The sequence below is a fragment of the Pseudochaenichthys georgianus genome, chromosome 12 (genome assembly GCF_902827115.2).
Source record: "Pseudochaenichthys georgianus chromosome 12, fPseGeo1.2, whole genome shotgun sequence".
NCBI lineage: Eukaryota > Metazoa > Chordata > Actinopteri > Perciformes > Channichthyidae > Pseudochaenichthys > Pseudochaenichthys georgianus.
In genome coordinates, this window is record NC_047514.1 from 15,657,728 (window position 1) to 15,680,103 (window position 22,376).

Sequence of the window (22,376 nt, forward strand, 5' to 3'; positions counted from 1 at the left end):
GGTGGCTCTCAATGGCACTCCCACAGGGACAAGGTGTACTGTTCTGTGTTTAATGACCTTTGCCCAAAATAACCCCTAACTCCTGTATTTTGCTACATGTCAGTTTAAGCAAATAGTCATAATCAGTAACAGTCTGTAGCTGTAAGGTATATCTAAATCAAGGTAATTAACCAGTGAGCGCCGTAGGTTCATTTCTGAAAATTGGAATTATTTAAGATGACAGGGACTGGAAACGGTTTTGCAAATTCTTCACAGTGGTGGTGTTAGTAGAGTCAGTTCTGTATTGTGAAAACTTTAATATACTTACAGTACAATACCTAAAAAAGCTGCAAAGCATCTTTGGGAATTAAGGAGGTAGTTGAAATTTCACATTGAGTGCGACAGCCTGTTTCCACATAAAAGATTACAAATATATCACAAATGTTTGCAGGGTTGCCATGCTGGCATTTTGTATTGTGGTTAATAGACCCAGGATGTAGACACTATACATGAAATTCCTTACATGAGAGTTGTGGATCGCAGAACTTTGTGAAGTGCGTCTGTCAGAGCTGTGAAGTGGACACAAACTATCGTACAAACTTACCTTGACTTTGTGCGGGTTCCTCCAGTGCTCTTTAAGTACACTCTCCACCGTCATGTTGCTAGGGAGGATCACCACATCGGCGCTACTCTCTCTGCACGTCAGCTCACACTCTTCACCTGTGTGTGTGTGAGCAAGAGTTAGGCAGACACTCAAAAAACAATACAAGTATTAACAAAACACCACAAGATCAAAGGTATGCCAAATAATACGTTTCCAATGTTTATGATATTGTATGATATTCAAAGTGCTTGGTCACATTAGAATGGTTTAAAATGTTGTTGACTATCATTTGTAAATTAATTAAACAACAATGAAAGATGACATCAGCAGTACAAAAGACTGAATTCTTATGATACAACAGTACATGTGTGCATACTGACCTATGCCGTGTCCTCGCTTGCAGGAGTACTGTAGGCTGTGATGGAGGTTTTGAGGTAAAGTACACTGGCCTTTGCTGTGTGGGCATAGGCGGAATGACCCTGTCCAGTTTCCATCCTTCCTACAGCGGATCACGTTGAACGCAGCACCCTGAAAACAACACATATATTGACAGGCAAACAATTATACACTCACAATGACACGCAAACACAAGCAGCCCAAGGACATTGAGATGGCATCCCGTTGCAAAGGGGGAAATGTAATCCAATTTTTATCATGCATCCAACTCACAACGCCTTAGAGGCAGAACAGATTAAAAGGTGTATACATTTCAAAATGTCTGTGGCATCAAGACTATTCTGCAAATCAATAGCAATCTAATTAGCATGGAGTCAAATTGAGTAGGGTTAAGGGAGAGAGGGAGAAATCAGGCAGGCAGAGACGAGCGTTTAGTAATTGAGGGCAGTCTAAGAAGTATCAGATAAAAGACGGCGAGGACAGTGAGTGCATTTGAGAAGAACATATCTTCTCAATAATTCTGCATCTTATTATCAGCTACCATGACTGTATTATGCATTTTTAGTATTAGAAATTGTATTACGATTATATATTTCTAAACCATTATGCCACTAATAATAATCCACTGTAAGGATGCAATAACGGGAGGAAAAAGAGAGAATGTCTACTTTGTATACACACGACAAAAAGAAGACATACAAATAGGTAAAGCAAGAATAGAACGAGAGGAAAGAGATGGACAGACCTGCTTGCATGGAGCGTGCAGCAGCCTCACCGTATGGGCAGAGCCTCCTGTGGCGGCGATAGCAGCATTACCGGCTGGATCAGAGCAGTTGAGTTTGCAAACGCTGTCAAAGCGGAAACCATCAGTACAGTGATAGGAGCCGTGGAAGATGGGAGGTGGGGGATCACAAGTCACCGGCTCGCATGCCCCCTCTAGCCAGCTGCCATCCTCTGTGCACTGCCTCTTAAATGCACGCCTGTAAAGAAGTGATTAACATTTAAAATTGTGGGTTTGGTGTTATTGAGGTTTTTATATATAGGTTCAGAAAATGTCTTAAAGGTCCCCATACTGTTTTTCATCAATATATTACAGGTCTCAGATATGCAGAGAACATGTCTCTGAAGTGTTTGGCTCGAAATACAAACAGAACATTGTAGCATCCCATAATCCCATCTGTTTCAGCCCTGTTCCAAAAGTGCTGATTCTGTGTCTGTTACTTTAGATGAAAATAAGGAGCCACTCCCAACACCCCTCTGAGAGATATTTGGTTGAAAAGAACACAATAGGCGCTTTCAAACCAAATTTTTCCCAGGAATAGTTCCCGGAACTTAATTTCCCGGAACTTAATTCCCCGGAACGGAACTCTTTAATTCCTGAACTATCTAGTAGATCGCGTTCACACCGGAATAAGTCCCTGAGGGAGGATTACGCAAATGAAGCCGCTGACGTCACTTCTTCTTCTTCTGCTTTGGGTTTACTGGCAGGCTGCAAACAACTTCACGGCGTATACTGCCACCCGAAGTCCCGGGTAAATCGCCAGAAGCACCGACACCTCCTCATCACTCCACCGCTCCCACAACTCCCGTTGGTGCACTGGGCTAATGCTAATGCTAATAATGCGAAAGCGAGCAAAAAGGGGTGAAAAGGTTCCCGAAAAAAGTTCTAGTTCCAGATCTTTGTGTGAAAGCGCCTAATGGTGCTCTATAGCAGGGGTTCCTAAACTTTTCAGCCCGCGACCCCCAAAATAACAGTGCCAGACAATGGCGAACCCTTTCAACCGGGGGGGGGGGATTCGCGGGAATATCTCAATGGAGCAAGCTTAAGTTTCACTTTCGATTGCGTGATATAGCCCAGCGCAACACCTTCGTCACACATGTTGCCACTTGTTTGTACCATTTTCTGCCAATTTGTAATCTGTTCTAGAAAAAAAACGATGTGTTTTTTAGGATTTCAAGAAGCGTATAGAACAAACAATGGATGTATTTTATGAACATGTATCCGTGCTGAAAGTAGATTTAGGAGTGAGAGAGAGATTATTATCTAATAAATACATCCAATGAAGCATTGCATGAAGTCTGTTGATGATCAGAGGCTGTTGTTGGGGCTGCATAAATTGCATTAATTTTGATTTTGTAGGTAAACCATGCAGGCCAGCCCGATGGTCAGCAAGGTTCATGTTTTAATAGCATTTTTACAAGAAAAACGCCCAGGCGAGCCTAACATGTGAAAAAAATTGCTTAGACCTCAGAGAGTTAAACTTGGGCCTGCGACCATAGTTTTACTGTATTTTGTTTTGAAAATCCACAGCGGAGGTTTGTGTCGTACTACATGCGGTGTATTTTGCATTTCTCTCAGTAGCCAACGATCTGTGAGTCTGTTGGCTCGGACATAAACTCCTTAATAAATGTAGTCTACATTTAATAAGAGGTGTAAAACCTGTGAGCATTTTAAATCGCATTTGAATTAAATGCCTATATAATCTGTAGTTGTATTTGTATTGTTGATTTATTGTGTGAACGAGGCGATATAGAGAAGCTGTCATTATTATGCTGTTATGTACTGTTGGAGTGGTAAGCAGGCCTATTGTTTTTGGATATTTGTGGAGTTACGTGGTCCGTGAGTGTTTTTTTATTGGTTAAGTGGTCCTTGGTATGAAAAAGTTGCGCTGGTGGATTATCAACGGGGGGAGCCTCGCTGCGCGGGGATTATACAGGTGGCCAGTCCGCCCATAAAAAATGTCTATGCACATGTTATTATTAATTATAATTTAAAAAATAGATTTTTTTTTTTTTTTTTTAAATTTTGTAATAATCTCGCGACCCCCACTCGGGAACCCCTGCTCTATAGGAGGAGATTCAGGTGATAAGGTGGGGGGGTGTTACCTTGGTTGGTTATTGGCTAATGGTAACACAAGCCAAAATCCCGTTATGACATCATAAAGTGGCAAAAATCTGATCAGCTGATTTTTAGACAGATTTTTATATAAATGGATCAGGACAAAATGAGCAAATCTTTTTTCCTGAAACTTTAAGAATCTCTTAACGCAGAGGGGACACATGAAAATACATGACAAATTGGATTTGGATAATAGGTGACCTTTAAAACAAAAAATCAAATGTTCTTTACCTCTTAGGTTTGTTGGTGACATGGTAGCCTGGCTTGCACTTGTACTTGCAGAGCGATCCCACTTTGAGGCCTGTCTCATTGCAGCGCTTGGTCTGCAGCACAGCGTTGGGTACAGGAGGGGGGGCTGGGCAGCGGAGCTCACAAAGAGCCTCTGGGAAGGACCAGAGGCCGTCCTCAAGGCAGGTAAGGGTGTTGTTTGTACCTGAGGAGAAAGGGGTAGAGGAAATTGGAGAAAAAAATGTAATTGGTTAATAAATTGGAATCAAAGTAGCGTGAAGAAAAAATTAAGCTGATGGACAATTAAGAGACTGAAATGAAAGTGAATAAGATCATTAGAAAAAAACGTGTAACCCTGACATTCAGTTAAGAAAATAATAAAAAATAATCATCTGTTAACCTTTCAATCTAATATCATGGACTCCAAAGGTATCAACCTGAACATAAATGTCCTTTCTCTGCATGAGCTTGCACCACTTTGCATCTCACCTACGAGCTGGGCAGGTTCTCGACACTGAAAGGTGATCTTCTTGCCATAGGTGGTGCCTTCAGGGAACTTGAAATGGGCAGGATGGACATGGTATTTGTCTGGCATACCACAGTCCACAGGCTCGCATGAGACCTGTTTGTTCCACTTCCCATTTGCACACGTAATAGTCACTGTAGAGTCCGACTGGAAAAGAAGACGTGATGAGAGTCAGACGTGTAGGCAAAGTCGGCTATATGCATGAGAGTGCTTTGACACTATATTATTTTGCGCATTAACAGATTGATGTCCCAGACAGATTATTGAAATGTTTACCTGACAAAAAAGGAATATAGCAATTCAGCACATACTCCATCAAGTTTCCAATCAGTGTAGCTAATAACGCCTGATCAGGCTTGGTTTACTGTATTTCAGTAAGCCTCACAGGCTATCCAGCAGCTCAATAACTGCTGATAGCATTTGTAAGGTCAATTCATGCAACTCAGACATGTGATATCCAACAACTGCACATTCAGCCTTAACACAAAACAGATTGACAACAGAGAGGAGAAAAGGGATCTTCCACAGCTGGAGTTACAACCTCTGTAGAAGTATCATCTTTATGAGTTTCTGTGTAATCGTGATTCTAAGAAAGTGATTATATTCAATGAAAGGTTGACATTTTGTATATGTGACAAATTATAGTTAATCATGTTATCAAACAAATGCAATGGAAAAAACAAAGTAAGGCACATCATTGGAGACAGAATACTGCTAAGGCAGTTTTCTCTAAAGTTAGCTAATATAAATAATGGCTTGGTAAATGCAGGACTTAGTGATTGACAGAAGTAAATTATAAAGCTGTTGTTAACATCAAAATACAACTTTTCCAATGCTTTTTGGGATAACTGGAGAACACTGAGGAAATCCAAACGTAGGGAGAACATAACAAATCTGCAAGAAATGGACACTGTGAGAACCTGGTATAACAAATGAACATCCATTACATTCACAATAATTGAAACAAGGCCCTCCATGTTACTGCTGAAAGCTGTGACGCAATGTGTCACAACAATTCCCGATCAACAATGATGAAAATATTGTGAACAGAACATAACATTTAGGATTAGGGATTTGATAGTTTACTGTCCCTGGAAACAGAAGTGGCAACTAGAATTGTTCCAAAACATTTCAAAATGACAATCTGTTATATCTGACCTTTTTTTTACCAGAGAGACTTCCTGTACGTACTGTAAGTGATATATGAGACCAAAATGGGAAGCCACTGCATTATCCAAACCTCAGCTGTTTTCATCCTCTGCCATTGAATAACAGCATGTACTCAAGAGGAATGCTGGGCCAAGAAACCTCACAACAAAGCTGTAAGAGCTCAATCATTTTGACTTTTACAGTCTACCCCAGTTATGGTTAACCTTAATTATCCACATTGTTTTAAAGAGTGTCCAAACATTAAGGCCACGCAAGCTGGACTTAGTTAGTTTTACATATCTATTAATTAATTGTATTCTCTCTCTTTCATCTTGATTCCATTATATGATACTGCATAACAGTATCAAGTTCCCTTAAAGTAAATATGCTCCTTTCATATTTGGATATCCAACAAAAGTAACATATGCATCGCATGTGAGTGCCTGGTGAAAAATGACTGGGTGTAGAGTTGAATGAGTCAATCGTGATGGGAGGATGTGAACAAAGTCTGCATGGAAGAAATGTGGAAGGATCCATTTGGTGTTAATGTGCTGACTGTAAATATGTGTGCAAATGGAATGTTAAGTAAGTTTGTGAAATGGGTGTATGCGTGTGTTCAGTTACAAGTTTTGCCCAACGTGGGTATGCAAAAGTGTGGTTAAATGAATAGAGACGGATCCACACTCACAGAAACACATTTACATTTACGTACATCTGCAATGAGTTGTTTTCACATTTAATCAAGCATGTATTCCTAAGTGCTTAAATAGTATAAATGGTTGTTTTCCTGTGTGTGTACTGTGTGTATACTGTAGATGTGTGGGAATTTTCCTTCCTGTAAAATAATTTACAGCTGACTATTTCTCTTACAGAAGCAATTTAACAACCTTTGGCTACGATGCCTAATTCAAGCAGATTAACAGACAAATAAACCGACAGACTGTCAGGCTCTTCCTTTATTGCTTCAGCTTGAATGGCATTCACATTAGGATGTAGAAAAAGTATAGCAATAACACAGAGTTGAACATTCTTAGGTAGATTTATTACATCAGTGCTCCTTAGGTGATTGAGTATAATTCAGTATTGTTTAGTCCTCATGGAAAAGCCCTTATGAAACAGTGCTGGAGAAAATAAAATGTAGCTTTACTTAGAAGCAGAGGTTTTATTTGCCTGTTACCTGAAAGAAATGTGGAAAAGAATGTGTTGAAAACAGTGAAGTGTGGTTCGGTGATACCAAGAATCGAACAGTACTCAGAAGCAGACATGCTTCTAGGTACATACAATTCTTGGTGTGTTAATTTAAAAAAAAAAATTCATTTGATAACCACGTCAGCCTACACAGATTGGATGTGTTTCAAACCACCATCATAAAGCTTATGTTATTATGAGTGGATTAACTCATTGAGTAATGAAAATGTACAATTAACCACATTTTTAAAGAGTCCAACTATTTTCACATTGTTGATACAACCGAAGGTTACACACAATTTCTTTGAGCAAACATGGAGTGAAAGGATTGCCCTAATGCTCTGACTACACCACACTGAAATGTGTATCCACATGCTCGTCCAATCAGGAGAGGCCTGGCTAAATCAGAGAGCAGTCACATCCTAACTCAACAGGGTGACAATGTTAAAGGGCTCTTCCTGTGCTAAATGTAGGATTACTCACAAAGATTTCCATTCCACGATCTCACTGCACTGGGGGGAAGGAAAGGTAGCAAGATTGACCTTAAAGTGGAGCAGAGTTTAAGGGGTCTTTAGCTCCCATAATGTGCCACCATTTTTTAAACATGTTTAGTATATCACTAAATGAACAACTGACATCTGGAGCCACTATTACAAACATGTTACCGTTTCTTAATTTTGAATCTTGGAAATCTAGTTTTTTCCCTCAACTTTAAATACTCAAGACTAATGATACAATGTTTAAAGTTATAGCAAAACATCCTTAGGTATTTTTGATAGGTTCACTACTTTACTTCCTAGCTAGGAAGCATGTAAACCTGAGATAAGGTCTAATAGTTTAACTATATCTCTGTGGCCATTGCTTTGATGAAGGTTGATTTCCAAAGTATTTCTATTACACTTCCTTAAATCCTTTGGACTGAGAGATAATTGGAGCTCACAGGAAGAAAAAGCATGCATACTGTAAGAACATCATGACGTCTGCAATTGGGTGGCCATAAAACATGGAGGGACAGTAAAAGTCTTTATCTGCGCAGGCTGACTGCCAACTGAAATTAATAGGATCAAAATAATATGCTCATTACCGTATATAGCCCTTTAATTTATATTGAATGTATTGGCTGAAATGTAACAGGAGTTGTTTTATAAATGTGTGTAACATTTTCACCCCTGCTTTGATAATATCTAAAGAGGGTGTTTAGGTCATTAAAAGAAAGTGGATGGGCGATCATGTATTTGGCAGATAATGGGGGTTTGATGGTGCTATGGTGACAGTTGTAAAGCACATATAGAGCCTGTTAAAGGAACATTCTATGTGAAATAAAAAACCCTCTTTTTCAGTGCCAGCACTCAGTGTTCCCAATTTTAAAGAGAGAGAAAGATAGGAGAAACAGACAGCAATGAAACAAACATATACAAATCAAGCAAGTGAGCGAAACAGATTTGTTCTGAAGATAACATTATCTAAGAAGGTGGTATTCCCAGAACCGCTTTGACATCACTGAAACAAGAATGTAATTGGCTAATGAAAGGAGACAAGATTGTGCTTCACGCTGCACTTTTCAACCCTGGTGTGTGTGTGTGTGTGTGTGTGTGTGTGTGTGTGTGTGTGTGTGTGTGTGTGTGTGTGTGTGTGTGTGTGTGTGTGTGTGTGTGTGTGTGTGTGTGTGTGTGTGTGTGTGTGTGTGTGTGTGTGTGTGTGTGTGTGTGTGTGTGTGTGCGCGCGCGCGCGCGCGCGCGCGCGTGCGTGTGTGTGTATCTGTGTGTACTGTATATATGCGTGCATGCATATGTGAGTGCATGCGTGCGTCTACAGTATACTTAAGAAGGGAAGAAAATGGTGGTATGACTGTTTCTGTATTACATTTGGTGTTACATGGGGTTATCAACTATCATTTCATGTGCTCAAGAGATTAGATGTACCCTGAGAATCTGGACAGATCGATTGACTACTGGCTTCAACTAATTATAATGACTTTTCGACAGGAAGCACATTTTCTTTATATCATCTTAAATGGAAGTGCCCACTATTTCTTTCAAATCTTGAATGTACTAATTGCCCGATTCTGTCCTGCAGTTGTACAGTTTATACGGTATTACCCAACTGGGTTATACTGCTGGCAATAAAACCTGCTTCAAAATGTTGCATTCTACACAGAAAACAATAAAAGTACTAGTAGATATTCAAAATGAAGGTTTGTAGTGAACAGAACTTAAGTTTATGATACAAGGTGCTCAGTGAGGCTGTTTCTGCGATCTTACAGTACAAAGACTTTTGGGAGGGGAGTGCTACTGCCCCTGGAGGGACATGCAACTGTTAAAATAATTTCCCAAAATGTTGTTTCAGGATAAAAGGCTGGACATAAAATGGATCAACAAGCTACTGTAGTAATGCAAAGCACTCATGCTATGATGGACAGGGCAGGTTAAAAAAGGAGTGGATTTTGTTATAGTAATTATAAACATTATTCAGTCTGCACATCAAGTTTGTTGCGTCATATTTTTTTGCCAGTGGCTTGCCAACTGAGAGCAGTGATTTACTTGTCCTTACTGACATTAGGCAAGGCAAGGCAAGTTTATTTATATAGCACTTTTCAACACAAGGCAATTCAAAGGGCTTGCATCGCTGAGCTTAACATTATTACAGAGCTAAGGAGATGATTTAGTGATTTTTGGCAAAACATTATTTTTTTAAATAAATCACAAAACTGCCTTTGATATTATACCAAGAAAACTGACAAGATGCCTTTTAATGTAATGAATGGATGCAAACAGTTATTCATAATGCTTTGTCCTCTCAATACCTTTGAACAGTCAGTCATCATTTGGTCATTTGCAAACACCAACATTTGATATATGGCACAGCTTTACTTTGTTTACTATTCTCTCCTGCCCTTCCTACCTCCCTCTGTACTTTCCTGCCTCTCCCTCTCTGAAAAGCATACTTTATAAGTAAATGAAATGACGTTGATGAATAGCCACAATAGTGCAATGTCAATCCAAATCTGATGCAATTAGAAGTTTGTGCACACTCAGTGGGGAACTATTATTAAAGTGTGTGTACATACTGTACAGCTTGTACGAATGTGGATGTGAAAGTGCTTCTGTGCATGTACATGTGCACACACTTATTTCTTTGTGAAGATACAGCAACGTGTATGTTGCTTAAAAGAGCCATTTCAGTGGAAGACAGAGCGACAGATAAACGACTGCAGCGGTGTTTGAAACCCTCCAATTAGTACATGTTACAGTTCCTGGACACAGCCAAGTGAAAGATGAACACATCGCTAAGGTAAGAATCCTGACCAAATACCAAAAAAAAACTCCCCCCTCTCTTTTGCTCTGTAAAACTCTTCTCTCTGACTTACAAACACATCTCCACAGTTCCAGACTGAAATACATATAAAAACAACATTTTCCTTGTTCTCTGAACCTCCCATCTCTCTGAGGGAGCATTAATAGAATGTCTTGCAGACTTCTTTACAGAGCCGTGGAGAAGGATAAAGAGTTTATATGGCCTTAACAGCAGCTTGGCCTCTATCCAAAAGGTTTACGATGCGGTGTCAACTACCCTGTTTGTTTGTTTGTTTGTTTACTTGTGGTGTGCACGCATCTGTGTGTATATTGTATCTGTCCGCATCTGTGTCCTGTTTGTGCAGGAGATTGTCTCTGTATGTGTGTTGGTATCGACATGAAAGCATTTAATGTGTGCTGCTGTGAGAGAGCAGTAGCAAATATCTGCCCTATAACAGAGACTTCAATGTGTGCAAAATGAGCAGAGATGGAGAGAGGGAGGGAGAGGGAGCAGACACTATGCGATGATGTCATCGTCCCGGTGGAGTAGCGGTAAAAAGTGACTGTTTGAGGTGATGGTGCAGCATGCTCAGCAAGAGACTAAACACTATTATGTCTTTGCTTGTACGGAATATGGGTGGTGTGTGTGTGTGTGTGTGTGTGTGTGTGTGTGTGTGTGTGTGTGTGTGTGTGTGTGTGTGTGTGTGTGTGTGTGTGTGTGTGTGTGTGTGTGTGTGTGTGTGTGTGTGTGTGTGTGTGTGTGTGTGTGTGTGTGTGTGTGTGTGTGTGTGTGTGTGTGTGTGTGTGTGTGTGTGTGTGTGTGTGGTGTGTGTGTGTGTGTGTGTGTGTGTGTGTGTGTGTGTGTGTGTGTGTGTGTGTGTGTGTGTGTGTGTGTGTGTGTGTGTGTGTGTGTGCGTGTGTGTAGCAAGTCAGCAAGAGGAGGAGACTGGGGCGTCTCCACTCCTCGGTGCAGCACTCATCTACCTGGATGTTCATGATGTCATCCTCCCTGGAGGCTTGCCGTGCCGAGCTTAGTTTTTGCAAGAACAAAATAAATGCAGAGATTAAGAGGAGAGCCGAAAGAAAGCGTGTTTGCACTTCTCTCCTATGGCCATAGGTGTACTTGAGTTTGCATCAATGCATGTTCATGTGTGCATTCACAGATGCATGTTTGCACGCATGTTCTCGTATACTGTAGAAATGGTTTTGCACTTAAGCGTTTGCATGTGTACATTTAAGCACTCATGTGGCTCTTTGTGCACGGAGCTCTCTGACTGCTGTGTGTGTTCAAACATGTGTGTAGCAGGGTGTTTACCTGGCTCTTGATGATGTCATCGTCCTGGTGTACTTGCAGGACATATCCAGAGTTGCAGTAGATGGTGCAGCGGTCTCCATTGTAGAAGTGGCGGCCAGGGCTACTGCACTTGAGCTCTGCATTGCGGATTAAGGGTTCCTGGCAGTCAATGGCTTCACACGAATAATGTACACAACTGCGAGAGAGAAAGTGAGAGAGGAAGAGCGAGAGAGAGAGAAAAAGAAACTAAAAACCACATTTAAAGTTACAACCGACATACATTTTGTGTATAAAATAACACTGCAGACACTCAAACATGGAATCAGTCACACATTTGCTTGCACACAGACAAACATTGAGTTAACCACATCCATCCATCAAAGACTGTTTAACATATCAAATCAATAAACCACATGGAGAAAAGATTGCCATATTATGCTATGCGCATGAAAGGGGTGTATGCGCACACACACGGCAAAGTGTAGTTTGTGAATTAAGAGCGACAGGATAGATTATGTGTGGGCTACAATTGCAGAGTTTGGCCACCGCTTTATGGAGAAGGCATTTCATGCTCTTGGAAGGCTTGGATGCCCAAGGCACCTTTTTTAAACAGTCCAAATTCTACAGTATAGGGTTCCCTTATGAAGCTGATGAAGAAAGAGGGGAGAAAGAAAAAGGGAAAGGTATGGGGCACAGAGAGGATGAAAGAAAATACAGGTCAGGAGAAACATTGTTAAACGTGCTTCTGCAAGAATGGAATCTCCATTTACTGTGGCGTTTTTTCGCCATTTGATTTTGTGCAAGATTTTATTTCACTTAACTATGCTTTTGGCTAAAACAATGAAGGATACAAACATTTTATGCAGCTAGATTATTGCTTATGTTGCTTTGAACTTTGCCTTAAAGGAAAGCAATATAAACAAAGCTCCCAGAGAAATTCTAAGATTAGATTTCAAATGTTCATGTTGACAACATGCTAGTTCAACAGGTGAAGACCGTTTGTATACCACAATAGTAGCAGTTCCTTACTTCTAGGCTTTTTGAGGACAAACTAGGGAAGCCTAAGCCTCCTTTGTGGCCACTTTGGCTTGGAACAAATTCTCTTTGTGGTTTGGTGCTAGTCACTTCGGAATTTCTGGCATACAGTAAATTACAATTTACTACCAGTAAAACTATCCTCCTCCCCTGTGAATGAGAAGTACAGCATACAGCAAAAATAGTAAGGTATTTATGACAAAAATAAGAAAAACTACTTAGAACTCCAACAACTCTCCATGTAGTAAGAGGTGATACGTGATGAAAAAATTGCGAATAAGACAAGCATGGAACATAAAACTGAGTCATGTTAATAGCTCCTGTTGTTAACAACTCAGGGAAAAAGGGATGTGGTGTTTTGTAGAGGCATAAGTATTACGGGAAATGTTCTGCTCAGCCCTGAAAAATTAGAGAGTGAAAGCTAGAGCAGGAGGCACAAAAAGGGTAGAATGAAGGAGAAAGAGATGGCAAACATTTAGAGGAAACCAAAGATGAAATGAAAGTAAAGAATGAGAAGACAGCATGGGATAACATACTAGGAAGAGGAGAAAGGGGGAGATCGGGAAAGCGGGAGAGGGGATGGGAATAACGGGGGAATTGGAGAAAGGTACAATCTGAATGTTTTTAAGTTAAACTTAAGTCAATAAAGGAGAAGAAACTGACAAATGAAATAGACAAAGAGGACGATCCAGGATTCTTTACTTATGTTGTAAGGCGATTTGGGTAAATAATACCTGATCCTAATACTGAATAATCATTTTCAGCTTGTGGCGTGTTCAAGTCCAAACTTTTGAAGATAAGTGGGCATATCTTGTTGACTTGCAATCATGAAGTAACACTTGTTTTCACAAGTCTCTGGAAATTAGATGAAGTGGAGAACATTTTAATGAAAAAGAAAAAAGATACTGAGTACACGGAGTAATCTGTGTGTGTGTGTGTGTGTGTGTGTGTGTGTGTGTGTGTGTGTGTGTGTGTGTGTGTGTGTGTGTGTGTGTGTGTGTGTGTGTGTGTGTGTGTGTGTGTGTGTGTGTGTGTGTGTGTGTGTGTGTGTGTGTGTGTGTGTGTGTGTGTGTGTGTGTGTGTGTGTGTGTGTGTGTGTGTGTGTGTGTGTGTGTGTGTGTGTGTGTGTGTGTGTGTGTGTGTGTGTGTGTGTGTGTGTGTGTGTGTGTGTGTGTGTGTGTGTGTGTGTGTGTGTGTGTGTGTGTGTGTGTGTGTGTGTGTGTGTGTGTGTGTGTGTGTGTGTGTGTGTGGTAACAATGATTTCCTGGCTGGTGCAGATACACAGCAGTTTTAATTCTATTTAGGTGCTCTTGGATGTCTCATTGGCAAACAACAAAAGCAACAAACAGCTCTATCTCTCTGCACAGACCTCCTACCATCCATTATTTGTGTATTGTGGTGTTTATTAGTGCATTTCTTGTTGAAAGGGTTGGGAGCATCATCAATATGAATTGTGTCATGCATGACAGTGGTGTGGAAATTGGCAAATTGTGTCTCCTTGTGTGTGTGCTCTGGTTTAACTATGTTTGTGAGGAATGAATTACATCATATTTTCAGTAGTTTAAATTAAAGGAGACTCAAAACATGTGCATTTTCTTCACTAAAAAGGTGTTAATTATGTGTCATGGTCTCGCTAACAGCTCTTGCAAATGGTTTCAATAACTGTTTTAGGGCTCTTAATATAAATTCTATCATCCTTATTTATTCCCTTGTTTAAATGCCAGCTGTCTTGAATAGTTTTATCACACACAGAGAACCTGATCTACCTTTAGGTAAGCACTTTTGATGCCTGATGGACAAGTAATTTTTGTATCTAACTATTTAGAGTAGGGAAAATGGAGACTGACAGCCTCATTGTAGTGCTGAACAAGGCAAAAGTGATTACAGGAAAAACATGTCCAGTTTGGCAGGAATTTTCAAAGAAAAGGACTATTTGTATGCAGAATGCACTTCAGCCAAACTCAATACAAACAAACCGGGGTGGTAAACAAGATTTAGCGCTGGAGGCAGCGACATGGCAGCTCTATTGTTGTAAATTTGCGGAGATCAGCAACAGGTCTAAATTAATTGCAATTTTCCAGTGATATAATATTTGTTACCGAGAACATTTTACTGTTATAGTTGTGGCTTTGGGCTGACCTCTAACATTAAACAGCTTGTTGGTATAATCAATTAAAGCATGCCTCTCCCTCTCCCTGGCACAAAAACACACAGCTCTCAGCATCCCTTGCCTCCTTTAATTTTGTGTGAATGGAATCCTTGAATCTCGTTGGATGAGCATATGTAGTATGTCCTCCTCTTCGCAGTAGAGAAGACATTTGTTGGTCGAGGTCTTACTATCTGGAAGTTGCTTGCCTGAAAGACTGGAAGTATTTTACTAATTATACCTGATACTATTTGGTTCTCAATATTGTAATTCTACTACTTCCACTTCTGTCCACTCTGTGTGTACAGCACCTAATAGATGTCTGACTATCCTTAAAGAGCTATCCCTTTCTCTATTACTCTTCTATTTTTGGGGGAGTTTTCTTTATTGGCGTTGGAAGGCGAAGGTAGTGTAAGCATGTGTCCGGGTATGGCTGCTTGCCCTTGTAGACGTGTGCACATAACCCTATGAGTTCATAAGCATGTCTTTTGTTGTGATGTGTGTGTAACATGTGTAGGCCTTATGTTCACTAGTGTTCTATTTCCCTTTTTCTCAGCCTCACCTCTGGCCTGTCGGGTTGTAGATCTCATTGCTCTGGCAACCGCTTATCGTGATGGGATCGAAGGACTGGAAAGAGCGGAGGCCAACTCCGGAGATGGCAACAAGGCGAGAGGCAAACATGACCAGGATAGCCTTGGTGTGGTAAAAGGCCACTGACAGGTCATGGCTCACCGGGATCACCAAAGGGTTGGTGCGGCAGCTCAGACGCCAATCACCTGTGGAGAAGATATTTGGGGTTGAAAAGAGACAGAGAGAAAAGTGTATTGAGATTGAGGTGAGGAAATTAGGGGATCAATCACAGTTTAAAAGGAATTATAGTGGCAATCTTCAAAAGTAAAGCAGGATAAAAGAAAAGGCTAAACGAGGGGAACCCTAACCCTAGCTCGAAAGACTAATGAGAGTGACATGTGCTTAAGGGAGTTTTTTTCTAATAGATTTTAGCTTGAATTTATTTGGTAACAACTTTTTAGTAAGTAACAGTAGGTCAAGCTCATCTAAGCAAAATTAGCAATCTGACGGTGAAGGTGAAGCAAATTGGTAGCACACTCAAAATACAGAAGACAGCTCTCACCCAGACTATGGATACCATCCTTGGTGTCTATCAGCTGAACAGTGATGTTACACTGAGTCTGATCAAGGTAGCCAGTGCCATCTGCAGCCAGATGTATAATCACTGCTGCTGCCACCATGGGATGAGAGAAGTGGGCCTGAATGAAAGAAAACAAAGTATAAAGTTAAGCACACTGTTTTCTGTATCCTCCTAGATGTTTTATACTTTTCTTTTTGTTATTGACTCATGTTTCATGCATCATATATGCTGTCAAATTAGTACATTATTCTATTCTACGATGCCATGGAGATATAATACATATCATGGTGTCCCAACATAATTTTAATTATATTTTTACCTTGAAAAAACTGAAACGTTTGATTTATTAAATGTATTATGTATTATGAGATTAACAGATCTCACATAAATGTATTAGGTAAATTGAAACTAATAAAGTCGGTTGAACTTAATATTATTGCTTTATATATTATATATATATATATATATACATATTAATACAATACATATATTATAATACATTTAATCAAATCCAAAGTTTTTGTTTTTTCAGTGTATATTAGAATAATGTTGTGATCAATATTGTAGATTGACATACCTTTTAGTATAAATAACTATGAATTTCCAGTAATATATGGCTTTCTATTGAATTAATCATCCTGACCAGAAATGTGGAACATCATTAATCATGGAAACCACTAATAAATCAATTTGTTTGTGTAGAAAGCATTGTGCACATTTATTGTCGAGTGATATTTAAATCCATTATTACCAGCCTATGTATGTTCAATATTCACTGCACAAAAATGCATCATTCTATTCAGTTAGACCTTACCTTGAGCAAATAGTTCTGATATCCATATTGAGTATTATGAGCCTCGCGACAGGGGAACCACGCATACTGGGACACTCCGTCTGATAGGTCAAACACTTTGGACTGACATGTCTAGGGACACATAAGAATGGAAAAGGGAATTAATTCATTTTGTATGCCTTTTATCTTACTCAAACATGTTTTGTTTCGCACTTGTAGGCTCACATTTGTTTAAAATCAATAACCATTAAGAAGCAGATTTTAATGTGGAAAAAAAGGACATTTAGAATATTTTTTTCAACTTACAACATTTCTATAGAAAGCTGTTGACAGTTATCATCGTTAAACTGCCTACTGTGTTTATAACCATAATATACAGTAGCCTACCACACCTCAACATTTAAGAAAAATATTTAAAGTAGCATGCTCAGAAGATAACATGCTAAAATAAAAAAAATAAAGAGCACTGGCTATATATATAACCAAGAGATTTTTTCCATTTACCTATATACAAGTGTGATAATTGTCTTGGCCTTAAATGCTGTGACCCCTGTTTTCCTACAGCTGTCAGTCAGCTGTTTGGCCTGACCAGCTGACACGCATTCTGTGCAGTCCTGTTTGTTTGTGTCTTGTCAACAAACCCGGCAACCCATCATGTGCCGAGCAGCCCGTATCCCCCCCTACTTCTTGACTTTGATTCTCACTCGTACTAGTGTCTCTTGTTTTTGTGTACTCACCTAATACTGGCTTTTAAAACCCTGTAATGCCACACCTGCCCACTAGAAGCCCTCAGAGAGTTTGAATGATTCAACTCAGCACCTTCATTTGTCACCTGGATCGCTCAGCAGTACTGCATTTACTCAGAAGGTAAAATCTTTAGGTTTTGACAAATCCCTTAGAATTTGTCCCGATATTTACATTGTAGAAATTAGGATCAGCAATATTTACTCAACACTGAAACCTTAAAAAGCAGTCTGTGTGTCCAGTCATTATAAATTATACTGTATGATGGAAAAGTAACCTCATTACTGTGTCTTTGTTGACATACAGTAGACAAAAGTGATCCCCTTATATGATGTGACCTCACCTCATTACATTTGTATGATTTTCAGAAAGATAGGGGGAGAATGTCAAGAAAAACGGAAAAATATAAATGGACACTGGTTAAAAAAAACAGTAAAGCAACACAGAGAAAGGGGAGAGGGGCACATACCCAAGGACGGTGAGTTTCGCCCGCTGCCCTGAGCTAGTGAAATAAGACACCGGTAACATGAGAGTTTTGCTAGAGAGGCTACTGTAAAATCCTGCCCCCGTGGAAAACTGGCCAGACCAGCTATCTGTCTATATCTGGATCTGTTGACGTGACCTTTCTGCTCAAAGCTGAAGTAGCAGAAATGAAAAATGCAGGTGACAAACACCTGAGATCAGTTGCCATGGGATTTTATCCCAACTTGAGGGCAGCTGTGTTTCCATTTTGTATTCACCAGAAAAACAAAGTTATTTGCTAAATGTGTATGAAGCAGTACACAGTAACTCACTTTAAGGTTTATTTTTACTGTATTAAGCATACTAGAGTCAACATTGTTTTATAGCCTAACTCTGACTTGAGTCAGCACAGACTAACCAATATAATTAAAACGGGCCTTAAAATGCTAATGATTTGGTGTCAAAAAGAGCTGGTTTCCATGGCTACCTTTTTTATGGCAGAAGGTGACAAAACGCTTTCTATGTGCAAACTGATGACTTATTCATGTAAACACAGGTGGCACTATAGCTAAAGCTTCCAACACCCATCCTCCCCTCATCCTTTCCCCATCATCTTCTGGTGTGTTTTTCTAACAACCCCCTGTTCAAGACAGACAAACACTGCTTGGCTTTCCAAAGCTCCTGCACTCAAGCAAACACCCCCGTAAAGTATCACACCAGTAGGAGGCAATTCACAAGTCTTCAATGGCTCATTACACTTCCTCCAACCTCTTCCCCGTGCAATGGCGAGAGTCAAAGCACTCTAAATAGATTTGTCATTGATTTGATTAAGTCATTAAAAAGAGGGGCTGAGGGTGGTGATGGTAATTCCCGTTAACACCCATCCAGCACTTAACCAAGCAAGGTTACTTTGGTTCCACACATTCAGATTTTATCCATTTACTACATAACTATTCATCAATACCATTTTCAGGGTCAAAATGGAATAGGGCAGCACACATTGGGTGAAAGCCTGAGTACACTCTGGACATGTTGCCAGTTTATCACAGGGCTGACACACCATTATTTCCACTCACTTTTACACCTAAGCGTGTTGCCAATTAAGCTAACCCACAAGCCTAGGGCTTAAAGGTGGGGTAGGTAAGTTTCAGAAACCGGCTCGAGATACACTTTTTGTTATATTCCATGGAATGCTCTTAACATCCCGATAGCAATGAATATCTTAAGTGCTTTGACAAAAAATCCATAAAAAATGTCATCTGTAGAAGCCGTAATACTGTAAAAAGTACAACCTAGGATGGCCTACCTGCCGGTCAGCCTTCCATCGGGGCACAAACTTATCTCGTGCCCTCATTGGTCATGTGCGCGTTCGTGTGTGTTGGAGGAGGGGCTCTATAAGGAAGTGGCAGATTTTCTCCGGTTGTGTATTTTCAAATTCTAGCGATCTCAAGCCGGTTTCTCAAACTTACCTACCCCACCTTTAAGGAGGAAATTAGAATACCATGTTAAATCCAAAGCAAGGACGGGAAGAACATGCAACCTCCAAAGGCCCGAGGCCTTGGAGATGAGATTTTACATTTTATTTTCAATAACATTTCAAAATCTTAAAAGGACTTCAGCAAAGCTTATCCTCCTAAATGCGTCAATGTCTTCTAATCCAACTTTTTTCAAGAACAAACCAGCATGCTAGATCAGGTCATATTTATTGTGTGTTCAAACAAACATACAATAGGATTTCTTTTTTTGTTAGATATTAGAACGAAGATGTCACTGTAAATTAGCTTATGGACTTATGGTTAAATGAACCAAATCCTTCTTTGCCAGAAGAGCTACAAATTAGAAACCTTTGCACAGCATTTCACTAAACCTGAAACAATAACAAGCTTATTTAGGATTTAATACCTTTAAATTACAGAACATCATTACACATTTAATATTAAATATGTAAAATATTAGCAAAGTAAGTTTCATCTAAATGTTTAATGTGACAAGCAGTGTAAAATCCTGTTACACATTCAGTCAGTTCTGTAAACTAGAAAAGAGCCAGCTCTCCCGTGGTTGAAAACAGAATTCCGAATGTAAATGTCCTTTATTTCTACTGTGATCAGGTATGATAAGAAATGTAATAAATGTTTTCTCAATGGTAAGTCCCAAGGATGGTAAAAAGCACAGTGCTGAGGAAAGAGGTATGAAGCCCAGAAGTATGTCAAGCACTGATAGGGTCGCATATGAAATAAACAGAACTTGATAACTGTAATTTGTTAATGGCAAACGGCTACAATTATCACTATACAGAGAAAATTAAGGCAATAGCAAAAGCACTGTGATATAACACCATCATATTCATGGCAATGGATATTATCTTTGTGTTTCAATAGGATTTAAAAAGCTTTGAAACACGTTCTCGACACCACAAACAGATAAGCACGGACGAGGTCCTACAGAACACCCAGAGATAAACCTTAAAACCAAAAAGTAATACATTGACACCCAATCAGGTTCTGAGCTCCTATGGATTATACAGGTAAAGGAAAAGCAAATTAAGCCAATTAAATAAAGACCTAAAAATCTAAACTAAGACATGTCCTTTTATTTGGCCCTCCTTCAATAATATGCTTACACAATAAACCAACTGTCAACAGACCTCCAAAGGGATTGCTTGATTACAACTTAAACTTAACATAAGACAAAACAAAAGAAGACAAAAGAAGTCTCTCACTTTGAAAAGTAAGGGAAGAACAATGGTGGTTCTTATTGATTAGTTGCAATAGTATCAGGCCCAATAAAAAAGGTCTGGAGAGTATTTATTTGTTTAAAGAAGAGCAAGGAACTTGGACTGAAGGCTTTTCTCAATATTTTTGTTTGTCTTACGATGCTTTGGTAGGAGTTTGATTGACAAGTGGTTCATCCAATCACATGCCAAGTATTTTTTGAAAGTGCCTGTCCATTTCCAAACAGTTTCCAATGACCGCCCCTCAGATGGTTCTGCGTAACAAACCATCTGGAGTGCTGGGTATCTCCTACCACGGCTCATTCTAAACACATGTCTCCCTTGTTCTGATTCATAACAAGGACCTAACACTCTTCCAGCTATTTAAGTCAAATGTTCCATCTATTGAAACAAAACAACTTCTCGCCTTCCTTATTAAACAGTAATAGCAACACTACAGCAAAACACATACACATGCATACACAATCACACGCAGTTACACACATGGTCTTAATTTGTACCAGCTGGCCAGTCAGACTGGCAGACAACAACCGAACCCTGGTCTGTAGACACAAACTGGTGTTTGTAAATCATCACTTGAGACAAAAGGAGGGTTAGGAGTCTTGAGCCAAGAGGAAACCAGATAAAGGTGAGGAGCAGAGAGAGCCACCGTCAACCTAGCTTTTTCATATTTCTGAACTCCAGAAACGTTCATCAAGATCATAATGAAAAACATAAACTAGCAAAATGGGGAATGGAGAGTGGCACTTCTAGCGTAGACAGAATAATGACAATAATAATGTCTCTAATTTACCTAAACCCCAGACTTCCCCCTTGTGACGTAGATTTACTGCCAAGGTGAAGTTAGATCACCTCTACTGAAGGATGCCTGCACAGAGCACATTTCCATGTACAAACACAGACTGAAAAACACAGATGCTACACCCTCCTTGGCTCAAATACTGATGTTGAAGAATTCAGATGTTGTCAAAATGTAATCTTGGATTGAAATCAATAAACCTCACAGACACATGCACAAACATAGGCCATGTGTTCGTGGAACACAATTGAGGCCCTCTGACTTTTTAGGAGGCCTTACAAAGGTCCTTCCTGTATCCTACCCAGACTCCAGGAGCCCAAGAGCTTGAGGAGAACCAACTCAGGACTTTTCCAACACTCTGTACTCAGGTCTCTTTACATTGCACTGAACAGAGCATGAAACAAAGAGAGAGATCATTTTTTACATTGACATGCCCTATTATAATAAAAGCTATGCCACACCTAATAGGGTCAATAATTAAACTATTTACTGTTATACATTAACCAGCAAATATTTTCAAAAAAAAGTTTCAACGTCTTCAAATTTATATATGAACTCAGTCCTAAAGCATTTGAACGTATTTTTGGCTTTAACTTATTATGATGGTGTAAATGTCGATTGCACATTGTAATGGCTCTAGAATAATGACAGAATTGGAATTCAAATTCCCTAAAGGCTCACTTTTAGTATACAATTCTGTGGGTCCTGTCGGGCCGCAATCTCAGAGAAAAATGAAGGCTAGATTTGTGGCAAACAAATGAGGAGGATAGTGCTTTAGTTACGCCCATACTTCTGAGGGTAATAAAATAATAACAGGGAGGCTCATAGTACTGAGACTGCCATCTCTTTATCTCTCCTTTCGTTCCTACGTTTCACAACATAAGCCATATATGCTGCATAAGTGGAGGAAAGTGATACGAGTGATGTTAACTGTGAAAACGCTTAACCTGGAGGATACCT

General features: G+C 39.7%; 1 protein-coding gene across 1 annotated transcript in view; it reads right to left on the bottom strand.

Annotated features, from left to right (window-relative positions):
* pappaa (pregnancy-associated plasma protein A, pappalysin 1a) overlaps positions 1-22,376 on the bottom strand; it is a 132,798-nt gene that overhangs the window by 41,251 nt on the left and 69,171 nt on the right. The window contains exons 12-20 of the mRNA XM_071205085.1: positions 16,702-16,812; positions 15,870-16,005; positions 15,300-15,513; positions 11,578-11,752; positions 4,596-4,779; positions 4,110-4,311; positions 1,725-1,959; positions 964-1,111; positions 584-699 (exon numbers count right to left, since the gene is read on the bottom strand). Coding sequence (XP_071061186.1) covers positions 584-699; positions 964-1,111; positions 1,725-1,959; positions 4,110-4,311; positions 4,596-4,779; positions 11,578-11,752; positions 15,300-15,513; positions 15,870-16,005; positions 16,702-16,812 — 1,521 coding nt within the window. The remainder of the gene's footprint in view (positions 1-583; positions 700-963; positions 1,112-1,724; positions 1,960-4,109; positions 4,312-4,595; positions 4,780-11,577; positions 11,753-15,299; positions 15,514-15,869; positions 16,006-16,701; positions 16,813-22,376) is intronic.